At 42.5% G+C, this 20,510-nt stretch overlaps 2 protein-coding genes across 5 annotated transcripts in view; one reads left to right on the top strand and one right to left on the bottom strand.

Moving 5' to 3' along the window:
- The window catches only part of pdgfrb (platelet-derived growth factor receptor, beta polypeptide), a 28,599-nt gene extending 10,766 nt beyond the window's left edge, over positions 1 to 17,833 (bottom strand). The window contains exons 1-7 of one of the 4 annotated variants that reach the window (XM_029511937.1): positions 17,741 to 17,833; positions 12,938 to 13,613; positions 3,542 to 3,599; positions 2,872 to 3,189; positions 2,064 to 2,321; positions 1,300 to 1,430; positions 606 to 774 (exon numbers count right to left, since the gene is read on the bottom strand). In XM_029511937.1, coding sequence (XP_029367797.1) covers positions 606 to 774; positions 1,300 to 1,430; positions 2,064 to 2,321; positions 2,872 to 3,189; positions 3,542 to 3,587 — 922 coding nt within the window. In that variant the 5' untranslated portion in view covers positions 3,588 to 3,599; positions 12,938 to 13,613; positions 17,741 to 17,833. Of the gene's footprint in view, positions 1 to 605; positions 775 to 1,299; positions 1,431 to 2,063; positions 2,322 to 2,871; positions 3,190 to 3,541; positions 3,600 to 5,265; positions 5,286 to 12,937; positions 13,999 to 17,740 lie in introns of those variants that run through there. The other 3 variants (XM_029511936.1, XM_029511939.1, XM_029511938.1) reach the window with 3 other exon arrangements.
- Positions 17,834 to 17,979: 146 nt separating this feature from the next.
- On the top strand, positions 17,980 to 20,284 carry cdx1a (caudal type homeobox 1a). Its single transcript, XM_029513097.1, has 3 exons — positions 17,980 to 18,328; positions 19,408 to 19,556; positions 20,099 to 20,284. The coding sequence occupies exons 1-3, from the start codon at positions 17,980 to 17,982 to the stop codon at positions 20,282 to 20,284; spliced, it is 684 nt and encodes a 227-aa protein (XP_029368957.1).
- The last annotated feature ends 226 nt before the right edge of the window (positions 20,285 to 20,510 follow it).

Raw genomic sequence — 20,510 nt, 5'->3', positions numbered from 1 at the left:
CTGCTGTTCACTGTTGAACTTCTGCGGCTTTCATGTATCTGTCTTTTCCACTGATGTCCAGACTGTTCAGCTACACTGTCCCAGTCTCCATGAAGCATGATGGTTCGAGTTATTTAAGGATTTCATAAACATAACACACCTCGCTGCAGACTGAATAAGCATTTACAGACCTAAGCAAGAGACAGATGATGAATGCTACTTTTATTGCATCTCAAGCGAACTTAGCTGAATGGATTAAGACTTATTGCATATTAATGTTTGAAATCAGATCTCAGTTACACAATAGCTTTGCCTGAACTTTATTATATCCAAAAGTCTAAAAACAGACTGCCGTACCCCACAAGTTTAAAGTTCTGTTTTTAAAGTTGTCCCTCAAGGTATTCACACCGTGTCAAACGTTTATTTCACACTTTGAACAGAAATAAATAGAAGCATTCTTCATTTCCTTTAAAAGAAGCTCAAATCTCACCTTGCACATAATAAGCAGTCCCATGTCAGCACAATAACATTTTCACCAGGATCAGTTTGTTTTATTTCTGCGGCTACATATATACATATATATATATATACATATGTGTGTGTGTGTGTGTGTGTGTGTCTCTAACCGAGCACTTTAATGTTGATGCTGGCAAAAGCCATCTGGTCTTGGACACTATCATGAACGTGGCACACATAGTTTCCACTGTGAGCCACAGTGGCATTAGGGAAGATCAGACAGGAGTGCATCTTCATGGCAGGAAGCTGGACGTCTGTTTCTGGCTCCACCTTAATATCCTCGGAGAGAAAAACAACATGAAACTAGAAATCTCAAAGATCTCAGTTTCCCAATGTGGAGTTTCACAATCTGGCTAAATATGATAAAGAATTAAGTGATCCATTATGCAGTTATGATTTTTTTTCCTCCATGAAATGTATATTGCCTGAGATACCACATATTGTTGACTCTTGGGAAGCCTGATTGGTAGCCAAGATCAAATTACAGGTTCATCCATGAACGTGGGTGGTGCTGCCTCCATATGTAACAGATTTTCTAAATTTTATGGTTTATAAGTACAAATGTCAGAAGCTTCTCCATGGATATATAGTAGATTATCTTCAGGAATGAACCAAAGCGGAATTTCCTGCATCTAAGAATCAATAAATACCAACACCATGTGTTATGAGTGCAATTTCACAGGAGGATAAAATTTGAGGTGTGTCTCTACATCTTGATGCAATTTGGGCTCGGACATGAAGCCTAAGAGCTGTTGCAAAGGGAAAGCTGAACAAAAGCGCTCCTTCTGCTTCACTCCTACTCACCTCACTGTTGGGGATATCCCAGGAAAAATACACCAGCTCCACTCCAAGCACCGTGCAGTTTACTGACAGCGGTTCACCCTGTTTTAGGACCGTCTTTGACGCATTCACGTAGGCGTCGATGACCTCGGGGACTGGGATGGGAAGGGAGAGTGTGGGGGAGAGGAGGAAGAGGTGGTGATGTGATTAATCAAAACAATATGTTGAGAAGTCTTCGTCAATTACGATCACTTATTAAATTAGTCACGCTCAAACCTTGAACTGACTATATTTATCCGATCTCCCTAATAATAGTCAAAACTGAACTTGGCTTATGGCCCCTGTGCTTCCAGCAAAAAAGTGAAACTCCACATTAGTATACAAATCACACATCTCCAAACAGCCTGTGCAGTATTCAGTCCAGTCATTTGCAGTCTGTCGCTAAAAGTCAATTATTTACTTCACAATCGCCTCTAAAAGAGCATGTGTTAAAATGTTAAAATGAGAATGAATTTAACTTTGGACTTAAGACTGCAGTGCTCTGAATATGAAACTTGATTATTGTCACAACTCTCCCAATGTGAAATGTCTGATTCTTCGTGGTGCTTTAAAAAGACTGACTCATTAACTTTAACGGGCTGGGAGTAGGCTGAGACTGAATTAAAGGGAACAACTCTGCACGTGCATTTGTGGGCTTCCGAACAGATGGAGGTGAGCTGATAATCACCACATTTTTATTTTGGGAGGGAGCTATTTTTCTAACCAGTCTCTCCGACATGAACACTTACCTAAAATGCTAACAACATTGAAATCTTGAGAGTCTTTCATCTCCCCATTCAATTCTCCCCGACACATGTAGGTCCTGTCCTCCAGTGGTGCCTTGTACCCCTCGCTGGGAACATAATATCCCCTGATGGGCATGTTGGTGTCCTTCTCATGCAGGGTGACGTTGATATCTGGGTTGGTGACCACACAGGGGATGGTGCTTTCCTCACTGGTCTTGGTTACCATTCCGTGGGAGCTCTCTATGAACCACACATCAGGGTCTGTGCACAGAAAGATGACTTTTATTTTTCCAGTTGTGGTGTCCCAATTCTATGAGACATACTAGCTCCTCTTTACAATATCAGCATTTCTAACAGAGAGACAGCAAATTTAGCTTTTCTTTAGGTCATGCCTTTATTACAGGACAGGATATTTTACAGTGAGAGGATAGGGGACATGCAGCAAAATATCAACCTGGCCACCACATCTGTGGTATAACCACTGAGCTATCAGCTCGACTTTAGAAGTGATGTGACAATTTATTTAATCCAATTTTTCAGTTTCCTCTCACCACCGTTCATGAATTCTTATGTAGCTTCATATAAACCTGTGTATCAACACCACACTCACATATCAGTGTGTGCTTTCAGCAGCTTTTGTGTGCTGAATTGTCCCGCAGCAAATTACTATGTCAAATGGATCTGGGACATTCTGTCTGTTACACTATTTTTTGAAAGACATACGTAATGTTAGCTCTAGTCAGCCTAGGTACAAGCTGTATTATAAGAAAGAGTGATGTTGATGTTGAATGAAGAACAAATCAAAGCTCACCTGGGACAAACACAACAACCTCCTGACTCTCTCCACTGGTTTGATCAGTGCACTGATATATCCCGGTGTGTCTCCAGCTCACATCACACAAGGTCAAAACAATGGAATTGGGGCCACGTCGAACAGATTGGCACCTTCCGCCACCACTTTGAAGGTCTTCCATAATGGCATAGGGAATATCATCCTTCTTAAACTCCCAGGTCACCTCCCCTGAGCCGGAGCAGGTAAGGTTAATAGACAAGCCACTGTCCAGGATGATCTCTTTGTCATCAGGCGCGATCTTCAGGCAGCTCAAGTCAGTGCAGAGATACAGCAGAGCTGCAGTTGACACAACAAAAAACAACAAGGAAAAAGGTCAGGTTGGAGGTCAAAGAGACATCAGCAAGAGGTTAAAGGTTAAATCAACAATACAAGGCAGATCCTGCTCTATCTCTAAATGATGAAGGATATGAGTTGTCTGGAGCGTTAAGTGGGAGGTTAATGATGCCATGCCAGTGACAGATGTGTTCAGAATAACAGAGGTCGCTTCAAATGCATCAGTTGTCCTTTACATCAAAGAATTGTGTTATCTCAAGGGCTTGGCACAAAGATATCTACTTTAGCCATCCATTCTCATTTTGAAAATGTTGAAAACAAAACAAATTTAGTGGTAGATTAAGACACTTCTCACCCGTAACTGTGACTGTCCAGTGTTTGGTCCCCGTCACCCTCCTCATGTCAGATGACTTCTGCAAACAAACAAAAGCAATAAGAGTTCAACACTGGGTGTTGTTTTGGGGAATAAATTCGCCTCAATCAGCATTTGAAAAGCCTCATAGTAACACTTTTAATGATGCTTTGTCACAATGAGCAGCTGGAAGATTCCCTCCAGTTGACACTCAGCTCCAGCAGAGTAGTCACTTCACAGCAGATTGGGTCTAAGCAAGAGTTTGGAAAATAAATCACATTTCATGTCAGTAAAAATCTGCTTCCAATCAGATTAAGTGCCATAAAACTATACTCTGCTCATGCTGAAAGGAAACAAACAAACAAGAAGCATTATGTTTGTTGTAAGGCTGTGTCTTTTAATGGATTTCTGGCCTGCACACAAAGTCTGAGGTGCAGATGCAGCTCACTCTGGAGGTATTTGATGCCTCGTTGCACCAGAACAGAGCGACAATGTCTGGCTCTTTTTGTTCCTGGTTCACCAGCATTCTGCCAACTAACAAACGGGTCACTGTGTGCGGCTTTTGCAACACGTTCACTGGCAACAATGCTGCGTCCAAGCTATTCTAGAGCCATGCTGAGCCATTAATTGGTTTTGGTGTAAACAAAAATGAAAATGAGGGCATTCACCCAAGGCGTGGACACAGGAGTGAACTTGGATCTTTGAAAAGTTGCTGTGGTTTTGTAACGCAAATGGAATATTATGTTATACACAGCAGTGATACCAACATCACAGAATGAATTCAGTCGTTACTTAGGTCAGGGGTGACTGATACTTTCCATCCTCAGATAGCTAACAACACTGTTACCCAAGATCTAGCCCAAGCTGATAGTTTCATTGCAGAGTATGAGGGCAGAGAAAAGATTGAAGAGGTGGGGGTGGGGGGTTGTTATGGTTGGGATGGAGGGTTAAGGCCTGCAGCACACGGGCGTCTGGAAACTGTTAGGGATGGATCACAGGCCTGTACACAAGAGGGTGGGAAAGAGAGAGAGGGCGGAAGAGGGAGTCTTGGGAAGAGCGAGGGTGGAGGAGGAAGAGAAGGGGGAAGGCTGTGGAAAAATTGTGAAATATATCATTTGAAATGCTGCCCCATAGTGCAATCCAAATCCAAAATCGCTATTTTAAGAGCATGAGCTATCTATATTTATTACGTAATGCAGAAAATGTTTTAAAGATAACAGTAGAAACTATTTAGGATTGGTAGCTTTCCTATCTGGTAACACCAGCTTTGGATCAGCAAATCTAAAGTTGCTCAACTATTGAATGGTAATATTTGCAGGTATAAGAGAGAAAAATGATGTGATGATTTTGACAGCAGTGCTGAGGTACAAGACGTTCCATGACGAACATAAAAACAGTTACTCAAAGCAGATACAAAATGTCTCTCAAAATTAACTGCCTTTGGCAGTTCCGCTCCCAAAACGAAAAACTCTTGAGTTGCTCCAAAAACATGACTGTTTCATTTCCTCCCCCGCCTCCTGGTTCTAATAAAAAACAGGGAAAGAATGACAAGAGAAATATGTTCTGTGTCTTCACTCATACACGTGTACACATAAAAATTGTTTCCTGACATATAATCAATATCGCTAAAACTCAGACATTCTGTATCTCACCGCAACCCCTGCCCACACACACACACACGCACACAAACACACGTGTGCACACACACACATGGAGACCTCCCTTACCCCTTTTGTTGCTGCTGTCTGTGTACAGTTCACGTTCCCACAGCATTAGTCTCAAACTTTCCCAGGACCGCTGATACACTTGGGACTCTGCTGGTGATGACGACAGCAGCGTTGGGGTCATCTCCTCCCCAAGGGGCCCCCAGAAAAACAGCATCGAGGGACTGTCCAGTGAGGAAGCCGTACATCAATGCTTATGAGTGCCAGTAACCTCAGTGTCAGCCATGATAACTTTAAGCGACAACAAACAAACAGAGTGACGCCAATGGCATGCATCACTTGGTCGTATGAGAACCAACAAATCTCATTTTGAACTGCTGCTGATGTTGAATTTGTGAAAACGAGCTGGAGTACAATGTAAGAGAGACTATGGCAGGGGGTGTAGTTTACATCCAACGTCAGAAAAGCACATCCTTTGATGAACAAGAATTGAGGTGTGCTCAACTCTTAATGTGGTGACTTTGAAAGGAAGAATAATGTTTTGCTACTGAAACATGACGACGCTTTGTGTTGACCAATGGGCAGTGGGGGGACTTTGAGAAGAAATCTGACCCTCGAAACGGGATGTGCTCAGAAGGACCAGAGGGCCAAAGGGAGCCAGGAGTCCACTTCAAAAAGAGTTTGGAAGGTGAATGTTGCTTCTGAGATGAATCCAAGATTTCAGGACGTGTAACAGTAACATCAAAGAGGTCGTCTTGGTGTGAGGAGACCTTTAAATGCAGCTTGAAAGACTAAGAACTAAGAACACCCATTCATACTCCGTCCTGGTGAGGTCTTTGTGTGAAGAGAGAACGAGCAAGGGCAAAAGGTCAGGACACTGGTGAATCTGCCAAGAAGATTTGGCAGCACTCTGTTTTTCACTTAATGAGAAGCACTTAGAAACAGTTTGACCCCTAAAGTACAAATTTGAACAAAAGCGATAGAGACACAGTCACAAACATCCAAAATATTCATACATCAAGTCAAGCGGTTCTCAGTCTGAGGAAGAGGGCTGGTCCTAGGATGATATGAGGGATCAGCAAAAGATTTTTTCAGCCCTCATGTTTATTATTGTCTTTTTCATCTTTGAAATTGGATACTGTAACAATGATTGTTGAGCTCTGAAGAAAACAAGTGGTGTTTATATAAGGGATGGCACAGTAATCAGCATGAAGGATACTGTGTTAACCTGAGTTTTCCCACAGATGCTGGGAATTTGGTGGCTGATTGACCCTCCCCGGTTTTCATAAACAACCCGGCTACACTCAAAGTGTCACCAGATAATGAGGAAGAATGTTAAATTCGACTTCAACGGGGTGTATGCGGCCCACTCATGGCCTCAGGATGCAAATAAACTGTGCAAACTCAATTCCCCAAGATGGCTGTAATGTTACTTTGGGGATTATCTGCGTCGTATCTGCATGTTTTATTTAAACATCTGGCAGTGATGAAGCAGTCCTCAATGAGGTGGGAAATGTTTTCCGAACCACATTTGCAGCCAAGTGTTTGCTTGACTGTGTCCCAGGGGGGAAAGTTTGGACATGGAAAAAAGGAGAAAAAAGAGTAATCTATAACAAAAGAGGGAAAGATGTCCAAAAAAGCCTCCCGACATGCAGCTGGAGAGCTCTGACTTCCTGTATGGGGAAAATTTCTGGTCTTGTGTGGGTGTAAGGCAGTGATGCATCAATGACACAGCAGAACACCACAACCACTAACCACGTATTCATGGAGAAAACAAGAGGTGCTGCAACGAGAAGAGGGCCAATAGCACATAAAGAAACCGTTTTAAATACCAAGCTGCTTCACAGAGGCATAAACTAATAACGAGACAACAGGAAATGTGAAAAAAAAATGATTAAAATGCAGAAGTAAAAAAAAAACAAAACAAAAACAAAACACTCAGCATGTAAGAAGAAACCAATTAGACCAATGACCAAGCATGACGGATCACTGACACACCACAGGAATACTGCGCACACCACCAGACAGTGAGGGGAAAAAACAGCAAAGGGAGCACGCAGACATACAGAATGCAGTTTATGGGAAAGACCACATCAAAGTATAGAGTGGGACAGCAGAGGGAGCACACACACAGCACAGTTACACCACAGGGGGTGATGTTTACTCTGCTGTAGCTTTCAGGAAGCTCCAATCTCCAAAACAAACATCTCAGATTAAGCGATCACAGTTCTGGCCGACAAATATGCATAGCTAATGGACGAGATGTATTAAATTTTGTAAATAAAATAGCTGCACCTCAGTGTATAAGTGCTCTACGAGCTATACTTGTCTTTTCAGTTTTATTTTTAAGATTTCTTTTTTATATGTCTGTGAGCTGCAGACTTCTGGCAAGCGCTGTGGGAAAAAATGATCCAGTGTGTCTTTGCCAAAACGAACCTCAATTTTTATCATTGCCTCCAGCACCCACCACGACCCGGAAGCGGAAAAGCAGTAGAAGATGGATGGATGGAGAATCAGATACAGAACACTCAATCATTTTCACTTTTTGTTATAAGTCTGTATGCCAATGTGCCGTGCATGACATGTTCAAAACTGCAGCCGTGTGCGCGTTTTTTTGGTCGCTCGGGTGAAGCTAGACGGCCAGAAAGATTTTTAAACTGATATGATTTTAACAATATTCACACTCTACCAAACTTTGTCTGAAAACATGTGCCTGCGCTGGCCGAAAGCATCACTGATGAGCACCCAAAGAGTGAACCAAGCCAATTAAGTTATAAACAAAAACATTTAGCTGAAAAATGTTTGAAAGTTCTCAGTTGTTGTTTTTTCTTTTTTGCCACAAGCATCGAGCATCAATGACATTACATAAGCCGTCATTTGGGCCATAGTTAATATTTCTAACAATGGACCAGCTGTTCAAAAAATGCAGTGCATCTTGTTACAACAATATTTATCCACACCAGAAACGTCTATGTTCAGGACTGAGGCTGGAGGGAGCTATTCACGTTGTCAAGACTTTGGCTCACTCGCTGACTCCCAACTGGATTTTGCTGTCACACATCTGGACACAGGAGTTTGAAAAGTTTTGTATCAGCAAGAAACAGTTTGTATCCTGTAACTTTAGAGCTGGAAGCTGCACTCAAGCCTTTTGAGTGTTTGCATTATCATATTCTGCGGCATTGAAAAAATCCTTCGCTGTTCCTGTTCAGAAACCTCCCTCTGGTTTCGCTCAGCTCAGCAACAGCATGCAGTGACTGTGAGGTCGTACCTCAGCAAACAATGTGACTCTGTACTCGTGCTGAGGCAACACATGTTTAGGAAACTGTGGATTTTGGTTAGCTCCCTTTCAAACAGAGTTGTAAATGCTGATTGTAGTGTCGGTGGGGGGATGTTAGGGGTTTCTGGGTAAAACTGATGGTTGTAGAATGACATGCTTAGATGTGGCTCGTGTTTGATATCAGTTTAATGGTCTAATTTTCTACTCATTTGGGAGCATAAATGAAAGAAAAAAGGATTATCTTATCGAAAACACAAGCAGCAGCTGTCACTGAAGTTTTTCAGTTTTCTTGGGATGTAAATTTCTCAATGCTTAAGGCTGTAATTTGGTGTGTTTGTCCCGTTCTCCATCAATGCAAACCGCTCTCAGGGAATAAAAGGAGCTCAGATATATTTGCTATGAGCAGCACTGCATCCTCCCACCTATGTGTAGGCTACAATACCCCGCCTCTCCTCTCTTTTCCCACACACAGGCATCCCACAATAACTTCAGGGTAAAAGACCCCCAAATTGTCTCATGAGAAATGGAGGACAGCTACACATATTTGCAGTCCCTGCACTCTTACACACCGACACCACCTACAAGACTGAAACAGAAACAGCTGAATACAATTAGGACTGACTGGCTTTTAACTCCACTGATTTCCCTAAACACAGCTATATAGACCTGAAGAGGAAAAGGAGGAATAATACGGTCAAAGAAGCTGATAATTAATACCATTTGTGTGCAAGTTTTGGCAAACTGGCAAAAGTATCTTACATTAACTGCTGTGCTAATGTTGACATTTGCAGCAAAACAATCCTCAAGTAGTTTTTGAGTATATGGATGAGTTTTGACAAACCAGAAGAAATGCTACAGATAAATTTAATTCAACTTCAATGAAAGCAACACACAGTTATGAAGCAAACAGAGAGAAATCCAAAAATCTCCATTCTGCACTGTGTGCACTGGAATATTCTTATCTTGTAAAAGCAAAAGGCTGCTTTTCTTTGCCCTCCTGTCTCACTGCACTGTATCCCTAATTCAAGCCTGTTTTTGTTGGAGCAGGGGCAGCTACACAAGTGTGTTGCTTTAACAGAATCTGATGAAGACCAAAACTTCCTTTTGAAAATCTGTATTTTAACTTTAGTAATAAATTCAGAGGGGGTCATAATACTTTTCTAAAATCATAGACATACAGGGGTGGAGGGCCCATTTCTTCAGAAAAAGCAGATATAAAAGAAACCAAACATCTCGTGTTCAAAGTTTTTTTCTTACTGAGAACTTGAATTTACATAAAATTTTAAGAAAGATTAAATACACCGACATGGTTCTTGCAGGATGTGAGATCAAAACCTCATGTCTGTGTGGCAAATATGAAGAAAGGCACTTACCCTATTTTGGCACAAAGAATGTGAACCCCATTTTATAGGGACTTAAATGTCAGTTTATTTCTTGGCAAGTAGTTTTCTATGCTTCAGTTTCTGTACATACAGTACATGATAATATGCTGTACATGTGCAGTTACTGATGATTGAATTATTGATATTAAAGGAACTGAAAGGCAGATTTGGTTTCCTGGTGGTCTGTTTCCTACCATTCCTCCTCTTGAATCAAGTGAACTGGTTACCGACTGGAGTCTAATGTTGACCATACAGATGCAGAAGTGGTATTGATCCATTAAACTTGCAGCAGGAATGGTATTAGTAATTTTCTATCATTCCGTTAAATGTTTCTGTAATACATTAAATATTTAGGACTCAATAAGCAATTAATCCCAACGAGTGACCAGATCTGCCCTCACTTTGACATAAAATTTAATAATGTAGAGCTCCATCAATAATCATATGAAAACTAACTGAGAACATTTTTCAGGGTCCTCAAAGTGCAGTGTTGAGGTTGCCTAAAAAAGTAGAAATAAAAGGATCTATGGTGCCATTACTATTATAGTGTTGATACTGTTTTTTGTTGTTGTTTCTTTGTTTTGCTTGTTTGTTTGCAGTTTTCGTTTTTTTTTTTTTTTTGTTTTTTTTATGAATTTCCACCATCTGACCAATAAGTTGGGACATCCTCTCTTTCGTCAGTAAAAAGTTGACCTTTCTTTGGTTTTCAACACAGACTTCCATCTAAAAGTTTTACAACTTTAACTTGTAAAAGAAACATTTCCTCGAGGAGTCTCCCGACAGGAGTGGCTGTGCACTCTGACTGAAGATGAGATGCAGCTGCCTGTCAGCTCTGTGTGAGTGGGTGGGAGGGAAAGAAGGAGGGATCAAGGTGGGGGGGGGCAGATGGACGGGAAGCCATACAGGATGCTGTATTGAGGCACCACTTAGCGCTCTTCATTAAAGCTATATGACTTTAGTATAGAGTCTAGAGCAGCATGAGATTATGGGCTTCCAAAGAAACACCAGCTCAGCTCTAAAGTATGGATGATAAATCATGACTCAGACATTCACTATCCACCAGAAAATGAGTCAGTGACTGCTATTTTTAAATTCAAAATATACATACTCATCAATCAGTGTAAGAATAATCATGTAACAAGAAGTCTAAGAGCTCAAAATAGTTTTTTCTTTCCAATAAAAACGACGTCACAGCATTTTTGATACCAACAGCTGCATGTTCAGATCACAACAAAAATCTGAAGAGGACAGAACTGCATCAATCGATTGAAATCAGCTTCCTGTGCTCACACTTAGATATCAGCATACCAGAGCACATGTGAGCTGAATAAGACTCCTGGCATGTTTTCTGCACGGTCATAATGTGAAGCACATTTTCTCAGCGGAACTGGCATGTGTAGAGCCCCGAGAGCCTGGAAACAGCTGATGACGAGGGATTATGTCTGGGCCAGGGGGATGGAGCTGAATGGGCCGTGCCGCAGAGCCCGGGGAGAGGAGCTCCGCTGTAGTACATAACATCAGCCTGACGCACAGGGAGAAAAATCCCCACCAGTCTGGAGACAAATGAAACTTCATTATAGTTTCCACAGCCACGCTGTGTGACCTGTCAGACTAAGCTCACAGTTATCAACTCGGTTCTGTGAAATGTTCTGCAAGAGACATCCCACTGATGGCGAAATCATGATATGAGCGTAATACAGCCTAATACCCATGATGACAAAAGTATGCTGCACATTCTATTTTCCAAGTGCTCTTCTGTATCAACGGACAACTCATGAACCAAAATATCCACGCAGACAAAGGGGATCGAAAACTTCAAAAGAAACCTCCTCACAGAAGAGCACGCTAAAAACACACAATCTATTACAACCGATGGTGATCCAGATGAGCCCATATCCAAAAGGTCATCTGACAACTGAAGAGGGAAGTGTGGTCAACCAAACCGACAACCAAACACCACAGCAGCCGTGCGCAGCAGGGAAGTCAGGAAGCTTTCAGGTGCAAAACATATGGCCGGGTTAGAATGAACAGACATGCATGCCACACGTGTCTCAGCCGTGAAATAGCTCGCATTCTACAATGTAACTTATTCCAGGTAGTAAAACCTTCTCCTGTGATGAATGCGAGGAGATGATTCAAAAGATCGTTTGTTTCTTCTTGGCTCCGTGTCCCTCAAACCAGTCCCAGTCCCTGCTTTATGAAAGATTTACATTTAAGAAGGTCAACCGAGAAGATAATGCTGTAAATTCAAGGTGGTGTGAGCTATCATGAAAAGGAGATCTCTATTCACAGTTAAAGGGGACATTGGTGACAGTGACTCATGATATCAGTGAACAGCCAGGGCTGTTCAAAGGGCTTCACCCTGAAGCAATGCATAGGGGACAGACAGAGGGGAGGAAAGAGACTGATGGTTTAGTGGAGAGGACCGTCAGTTCACTCAGGGTGACTGAGGAGGGCTGTATAAACAAGCCCTTTAGCAGTGAAGCACAAAGTGGAGCGCATACAAACAGCTTGTGCAATAAAGCCCAGTGTGTGTGTGTGTGTGTGTGTGTGTGTGCGTGCGTGCGTGCGTGTGGAGCTGGGACCCTGGGATACCTTGTCAGACGTATTCGCTTAGTGAGAAGATAAACATTGTTAGAGTCTCACTATGTAAAGAATGAAAAGGTGTCTATGTACAGAGATGCGTTGGTGTTTGAACAGGTTGCTTATGCTCTTTCACATTGTAATTCCTGTTGTGTACACATTCAAGTGATGTGGGTAACAAATACCACCAACACAGACACCTTACTATTAACTAGCAACACCATCACACAAGAAAAGATACTTTGATGCTTTATGCCTTCAGATTGCCTTACCATTTTGAAATCAAAGAAAGTTACATATTCCAACTGTCCAGAGTTGGGATGAGTTGTGTCTTCACTGAGGCAAATAACTCAGTGGGACGGTGGACTTCCTGTGCAGGCTAAGTGAATTTTCACCACTTTACACAGCACCACTACACATCTGCCAACAGCTGCGAAGTAGCCGTGACTAAAAGGGCTGTCCCTGACAGTGACAGAGAAGTAACACTTCTTACCTTCAGAGTGATCGTCGATGCAAAAGCACGTCCTCCCTCTCTGTGTGAGGAGGTTTCTGGACAGCAGTCGGTGTCCTCCTTGTGAAATCAGATGAGAGATTTCCAGCTGGTTGTCTCTACAGGGGCCGCCGCTTTAGATGTAAAGATCCCTCATATGTTCACAGTCTGAGGTTAATCTCCGCCGTCCCAGCAATCCACTGGAGGAGGTGCCGCTCTGAGCCAGGCTGTTTGTTTGGTCAAATCACAGCACCACAGGGGTCTCCTCTCTCCCCAGTCTCACACTCTGAAAAGGCCTGCCCACTGCTCCCCCTACAAAAAAACTGTTCCCAGTAGAGACCTGCACGATTCTTCCCTGACAGATTCACACAGAGGAGAGTGTCAGTGGTCCAACCCTGCTGAAGCTGAGAGAGAGCAGAGGAGGAGGATAGGGAGAGGAGGGAGGGAACAGTAAAATGGGAGTTGAGCAAAAACCAAGAGAGGGAAGTTTCAAAAACAAAGGACTGAAGTGAGAAAGAAAAAGAAAAAAGCATGCAGATCATGTTCTGCTTGTTGTCCTTAGGTAGCGGCTCAGAGGTCCTAAGCTGGAGTGATTTGTTTATGAATGGAATGGTGGGCAACTGGAGGTGAGACTGAGACAGTCTCTATTGGCAACAGCAATCTGGACCGCATCTAACCCCTGCATAAAACAACAAACACAAGAAAGGGGAAGAGAAAAAGGGAGAGAGTGAGTGAGAGGTCCAGGCAAAAAGAAAGAAAAAAGGCTTTGGCAGAGCCTGGGGTGGCCTGCTTTGGAACCAAACACAGGAAAATAACTTCACAATGGCAAAGCTAGGATAATATGTAAAATAGATGAAACAGATAAAATAGCTTTAGCTTGACATGAGTCTGTGTGTCATATATGATGAAGGTCTTTTTTGCTCCATTTTAATTTCCTCTTACTCTGTATGTCCCACGAAAAACTTGTCAACACCTTATTCTGTTCTCAGCCACTTCTGTGTCCTTTCTCTCCTTTCAGTTGCTCTCTCAAAAGTGCACTCACACACGCACACACACACACACACACACACACACACACAAACCAAAAAGGTCTGTTTTTCTACATTGGCTTTACTCCTAATTTCTTCCTTTCCCAGGATATGAGTGGATGGCTTGAAATTCATAACACAACCCTGCAGCTGACGAAGGCCTTTTCTCTCCAACAAGAGGTTGGGGCAGGCAGGGAGGAGGGGAAAAGGACTAAATTGGACAGTAACTATGTTCTCCTCTAATTGTGAGGGTAAATCTAAAAGCCCTGCTCGCAGTAATTAGAGAGCCACTGAAGGCCCGGCTATTAAATAGGAGGGAGAAACACCACCCGGGACTGTCGCACCGCAACGTCTTTCTAATTCTGTCTGTGTAATTCACACCTCCTTGCCATAAATCTGCTCTAAATCTATTTAGCCCATATTTTAGTGCTTTGTCAATTAAAATGTAGAGACAGGCTATAATGCAACAATAACATGCGTCACAATCACATTTGCAAATACTCTGCACACACAATCCTTTATCAGCTGGAGATAAGACACCCACCTCTGTCTAAACATCCTGCAGCGCAACCACAGCTCTAACGCTAGGTGAGGCAGCCAAGGCAGACACAAAATTTTGTTATCATCTATGACTTCAACATATTGTTGTTGGAGTGGTGGAGAAAGGGAATGTAGAGCAGTATCTATTGCTTTATATCTGGCAGCTGTCTTTGTTATTCACGCAGCCTAACATAGCGGCGCACCACTTAACAAACTGGATGCCGGGTCATTCTGCTCCAACAATGCCCAGCCTATTCAGCCGATCTGAACAGCCAAAGAGTGAGTTCTCTCACTGCTGATCTGGATTGGTGCCATGGCTCCAAGTGCAACTAGCGCAGCCATCCTGTATACTGGTTGCAAGATAGTGTGTTGTTGATTAAGGCTGAAAGTTGTTTTCTTTGCCCCGTTGGGGTCCCTGCATGGACGGGCAGGACGGTAAAAGCAGGAAGGACCAGGGCTGAACCCCACCTCAGTTCTGATAGACAAAGTTGAATGAAGCCATAAAATGTTTGATCTGCAGCCGAAATCCAGTTGAAGTTTTACCCATCAATCGTGAATGAGTCGGAGGATTCATTCAGATGACGGCTGGATGTTAAATTTGCACGGGATACTTTTTCTCAGTCCATCGTGCTTTTTCAGTTGTCTTTTTGTTCCATTGAGACTAAACATGTTTTATTCCGTTGTAATTACTTTCTAGAGCTGGTCTCAGAGAGCCACTAAAAGCCTACAAATAGAAAGTATCGTTTTTGTATGTCTAGAACAGTAATTTGATGTGGTCCTGTACAACAAAATATATTATGGAAATCGAATTTGTACGTTTGTCTTATTTTTGACTGGGGAAGGCTAAACACAGACATAGTGGGTGAGTACACAGGCCACCTCACGCTCTGTGGTCAAATAAAATTAGTGACACTGGAGTGACTGACAGCCTCTCATTAGTCTCATGATAAGCAAACTTGTAATGAGCACTATTTATTTATCGTGATAGATTGTGTTAAATCATACTTTGCTGTACGGTTTTCTGTAGACTGTTAAAGGTCTAAGTAGGAAGCCGGACTGTGGAAGAAGAAATGGGTGGGTGTGTCTGGGCACCTACACCAACTCTCTTTGTAACACATGTGAGTTTTTAAGAATTGGATACACGCCTTTACAGGATGGTGTAAAGGCAGTGCAAGCCTTTTATTAGCGCCCACTCCATAGACATGCACGTCTGCTGAACTACTAAAAGACCAAAGGGAACAATGTTTATGCTGTAATGTCTTTGTACATGGATTGTCATCGACAGTAACCCCTCATTTAGATGCATATTAAAGATTGGTGCAAACTGAAACTGTGGTTTTTGTTTTCTTTGACACATTTTATATTTTAGAAACTGTATGTTGATGCATTGGCAATATTGTTTTTTCTGAAACCTTCGTGACAGGAAAATAACGTTTAGGTAAAACAAAAAAAAACAAAAAAAAAAGTGCTGCACATTAATACAGTGGTTTGTGCATAAAAGCGAAGACCTCATCTCTATTTTTGGCCATTGGTTCTTTGTGGGTGCAATGTCGCCCATCTCAGATGTTCTCACCGATGTGTATGTACGGGCTGATGCTTACCTTCTACTCGCTTTAATGTTGCACTTTTCTCTCCATTAGCAGAAGCTCGCCTCATGCTACAAGCTGACAGCTGTTATAGTTATAGCTGATAATAAGCGTTCTTACCAACATACTGGCATGAATCTTTTATGAATGTTTTAACACACTTGAGATGCAAATGAACCCTCAGACTAATTTGGCAATTTGAACATGCGTATAAGCTGATCGTGGAAAAATTACAGAGCCTGCATGCAACAAAGAATAAACTTTGGAAATAATATGGCATGTTTTTAAACTGTGAACTTGTAAGAGACTCCAGACTGATAAATTGCCTGCTAGGATTTAATTTTATACTGCCCTCAAGTGGCTGTTTTCAGCAGAGACACAGATATTTATTGTGGAATAGACATTTTGGAAGGAGAGAAAAAAAACTTTACTCATCTCCATAAAGAACAAAGGTTATACTGTTCTAGTTAATAGAAAATATTAGATCTTAAAATATCGCACATATTTGTACATATTTATCTAAGACACCTAATCTTGTTGAATATACAGTGGCAGTTCTTCCTGCTTACGTACTAAGTACTGTTTAAAGTGATCAGTGGTGGACGTAGATAACAACCTAACCTAACCCTAACCCTAACCCTAACCCTAACCCTAACCCTAACCCTTCACTTCCCTTGACTCTAATCATATATCTAAACTTTTTGCTTTTATTTCGCGCCTCAGAGAAGTTGTACTTTCCATGAAACAACATATACAGCTGCAGGACCTATCTTTACATGCCACTTCAGGGCAGCACAGAGAGGGACCAGTAATAATAAGAATGGTAACACAAATACTGAAATAGTGAAATGCGGGGCCATTTAGGTAAAGGGGCTCTTGTACTTTTGTACTTCTGGGGCCAAGTAAAATGAAAATTAGATTACAACTCATCCCACTGTTACTGCACATGGCATCTGCTTCTGGGATTTACTAAGTGCAAAAAATCTTTCTAAATGAAATGAAGAAATTAAAATGAAAGGAACACATGCCTGACTGTGCAGAAAAGGCATTTGAACACTGATTCAGGAAAACAGCATTTATATTACAGAGAAATACCTAATGCATAGGCCTACTTCAACGTTTCATCTGTGCTTTACTGTGTGAAACATTAATTTTCACACAGTTTTTTGTTTGTTAGTTTAGTTTTGCTTTTGCTTGCTTGCTTGCTTGCTTGTTTACTTGTTTGTTTGTTTGCTTGCTTGTTTGTTTGCTTGTTTGTTTGTTTGTTTGTTTGTTTGCTTGTTTGTTTGTTTGTTTGTTTGCTTGTTTGTTTGTTTGCTTGTTTGTTTGTTTGTTTGCTTGCTTGTTTGTTTGTTTGCTTGTTTGTTTGTTTGTTTGTTTGTTTGCTTGTTTGTTTGTTTGCTTGCTTGTTTGTTTGTTTGCTTGTTTGTTTGTTTGCTTGCTTGTTTGTTTGTTTGCTTGTTTGTTTGTTTGCTTGCTTGTTTGTTTGTTTGCTTGTTTGTTTGTTTGCTTGTTTGTTTGTTTGTTTGTTTGTTTGCTTGTTTGTTTGTTTGCTTGCTTGTTTGTTTGCTTGTTTGTTTGTTTGTTTGTTTGTTTGTTTGTTGGGTGTCAGGTCATCTCTGTGCTGGTTATCACATGAGCTCCGTGATCACCTCACATGGTGAAACGGGGTCAACGACCTCAGGTCGCCCGGATGAGCAGGCAGGTGGGCCGCAGGTAAGGCGTGACGTCACTGTGAAACTTTGGAACTCCTGGCTGTAAATCTATAAAGGTGTGTAGGGGCAAGCCTGGACCTTAGACTGGAGCAAAAGCAGAGCGCACGGAGCTGACGGGAATAAACATGAACCAGGAGCTCTGAGCCGACCGAGGCCGTCCTGAGAGTCACCCCAGCATGTACCCCAGCTCCCAGTCCGCCAGGCTCCCGGCTCAGACTCTGTCAATGAACGGTCAGTACATTCCGCCTCCGTATGACTTCCCCGGCTACCATCACGTCCCGGGGGTCTGTGACCCGTCTACCAGCGCCTGGAACCCCATTTACACCCCCCGGGAGGAGTACTCCTACAGCTTCCCCGGGTCGAGCCCCGGCCCCGGACAGGTGGGCTTCACCTCCCCGGAGCTGAGCGGGCCGCCCACCGCCGCCGGAGGGGGGTCCTACACCCCGTACAGCTTCATCTCCGGGAGCCAGGAGCCGTTCAGCTGCAGGAGGAGACCACATGAGCCCATCAGACCGTCTGTTTCAGGTGGGACTTCATCACAACACACATACTGAGAACAAAACACGTAGAGGACAACACGGGCACGGGCCTCCATTTTATCATATAATCATAAACTTAAGTGCTTGATTGAGATGGATATCTGTGCCCACATCCCATAAACAAACAGGAGATGCCACTCAGGCAACACCTTATGAGTGAGGATGCTCAGACCAAACATGTAATGAGACATGGTCCCTGGTGCTGTCACGTGACAGGCTGAGCCCAAGAAGTTGAGAGCAGGCACACATGACAGGTATAATAAAACCCATTTTCATTGACAGGAGCAACACAGTCAAAGCAGACTGCACACACATTCATCACGCTCTCCACCTCTCCCTTTCTGCCTGCAAGATGTCATGAAAAGCTAACAGTGGATTCTGGAGAAGTGTCGCTCCCCACCCTCTCTGTCCACTGGGTGGGGGCAAAAGGGTTAGAGACGGGCTAGATAAAACCAACACTGCAGGAAGTCTGCAGAAGCAGAACCCTCGGGCCTCACCAACATGTGTGTCTGTGTGTGTTAGTCTGCATCGATTGATGCTGTCACACGGTCAAGATTTCCAATCAATAACTCACTGACTCACCCTTTCCAAGGAGTGTGTGTATCTGTGTGCGCTGCAGGGAGAACATGAATGTCAATGAATAGCTGCCTGTGTAAACACCTATGTAAACACCGCTCACAACGATAAGGAAATCCACTGTTGCAACGCAGCTGGGATTCTTTACATTAGTTATAGTTAGTGTGATTAATAGAGCTGATGAGGCTTTAAGTGGCGCCTGAACTTGAACGTGGCACCAGACGTCTTCACATTAGCCGTCTGTTTGACCATGACTCAAACTGCATGACTTACTAACAAAATAATGACGTCTCTATGTTTTACTGGTAAGAATGAAGACAAACAAACAAAACATGAACAATTAACTCTGCTTACTTGCATTCACACATTCAGGGTCAAGTCATTTATGCCTCGAATCTTGTGTTGATCGTTTGTTTGTAATTAAAGATATTTTAAAGATTGTGATGTTTGTTTGTTTTTTGTATTTTTGTGTGTGTGTGCGTGGCTTAGGGGGGAAGACTCGCACTAAGGACAAGTACAGGGTGGTGTACACTGACCAGCAGCGTCTAGAACTGGAAAAGGAGTTTCAGTACAACCGCTACATCACCATGAGAAGGAAGACCGAGCTGTCGATGGCACTGAGCCTCTCTGAGAGACAGGTGAGAGGAATTCAAGTCAGGGCTCCAGAGGCATGAGGCGGAGAGGTGTGTGAAAGCACAGGAAGGGTTGTAGCACGGAAATAACACAGGCATAAATCTCAGGCAAAAATGAAAACTAATCATTTCTGCCATTGTTAGAAAGCTACTAACAACTTTAACAGATGGTTAGATTCATTTATAGTCCAGCTCCTTCTTTTGATATTATTGAATTTTAAATTTAGTCAGGTCAAGGCCCATGAGGCGCAATGAAACACAACACATTGGCAGAAAGTTCTTCAGCAACTCCATTCGGAGAAACCAGCTTTACAATAGAAAACCACTGGAAACTGTAATGTCATGTGGCTAAACAAAGTGTTTCATATAAGTAGCACTAATGGCAAAACCCTCACTCTTGCTTTCAGGATGCTGTTACTATTATTTGTCTCCACCCACTTATCCTCTATAGTGAACTCCATAGCTGTGTGTGATGATTTTTCTGATTAAGTTTTAAATGGCTCAACAACAACATGTGTGTGATGGTGGCAGCTGATGTTCTGTTTCAGGTGAAGATCTGGTTTCAAAACAGACGTGCCAAAGAGAGGAAAATTAACAGAAAGAAGTTGCAGCATTCCCAGCAGGCCACCACAACTACACCCACCCCACCTGTACTAGGTGGACCCAATGACATTCATGTCACCACCAGCCCCAATAGCAATATTCTGTCTGACGCAATATCAGAGGAATATTAGATGGATTTCACATGGACGGCTGATGGAGCATCTGATGTGTACATAGAGTTGTTTGTTGTTGTTTTTTTCTAAGTTTACCACAAAACCAATGAAGATGATTTTCATGAACATTATGTTGTAATGTTGCACTTTTTGCCTTTCACACTAACAAGCACTACTGATCTTTTGCAACTACTTTTTCTTTGCATATGCTGACCAAGGAACTTAAACTCCACACTTATCAAAC

Source organism: Echeneis naucrates, chromosome 10 (genome assembly GCF_900963305.1).
Source record: "Echeneis naucrates chromosome 10, fEcheNa1.1, whole genome shotgun sequence".
Classification (NCBI taxonomy): domain Eukaryota; kingdom Metazoa; phylum Chordata; class Actinopteri; order Carangiformes; family Echeneidae; genus Echeneis; species Echeneis naucrates.
This window is presented reverse-complemented; position numbering and strand designations above follow the sequence as displayed.

Coding starts and splice junctions, on each gene's coding strand:
- cdx1a (XM_029513097.1), top strand. CDS start 17,980: ATGTACCCCAGCTCCCAGTCCGCCAGGCTCCCGGCTCAGACTCTGTCA. Junction 18,329..19,407: donor CATCAGACCGTCTGTTTCAG/GTGGGACTTCAT, acceptor TGCGTGGCTTAG/GGGGGAAGACTCGCACTAAG. Junction 19,557..20,098: donor TGAGCCTCTCTGAGAGACAG/GTGAGAGGAATT, acceptor GTTCTGTTTCAG/GTGAAGATCTGGTTTCAAAA.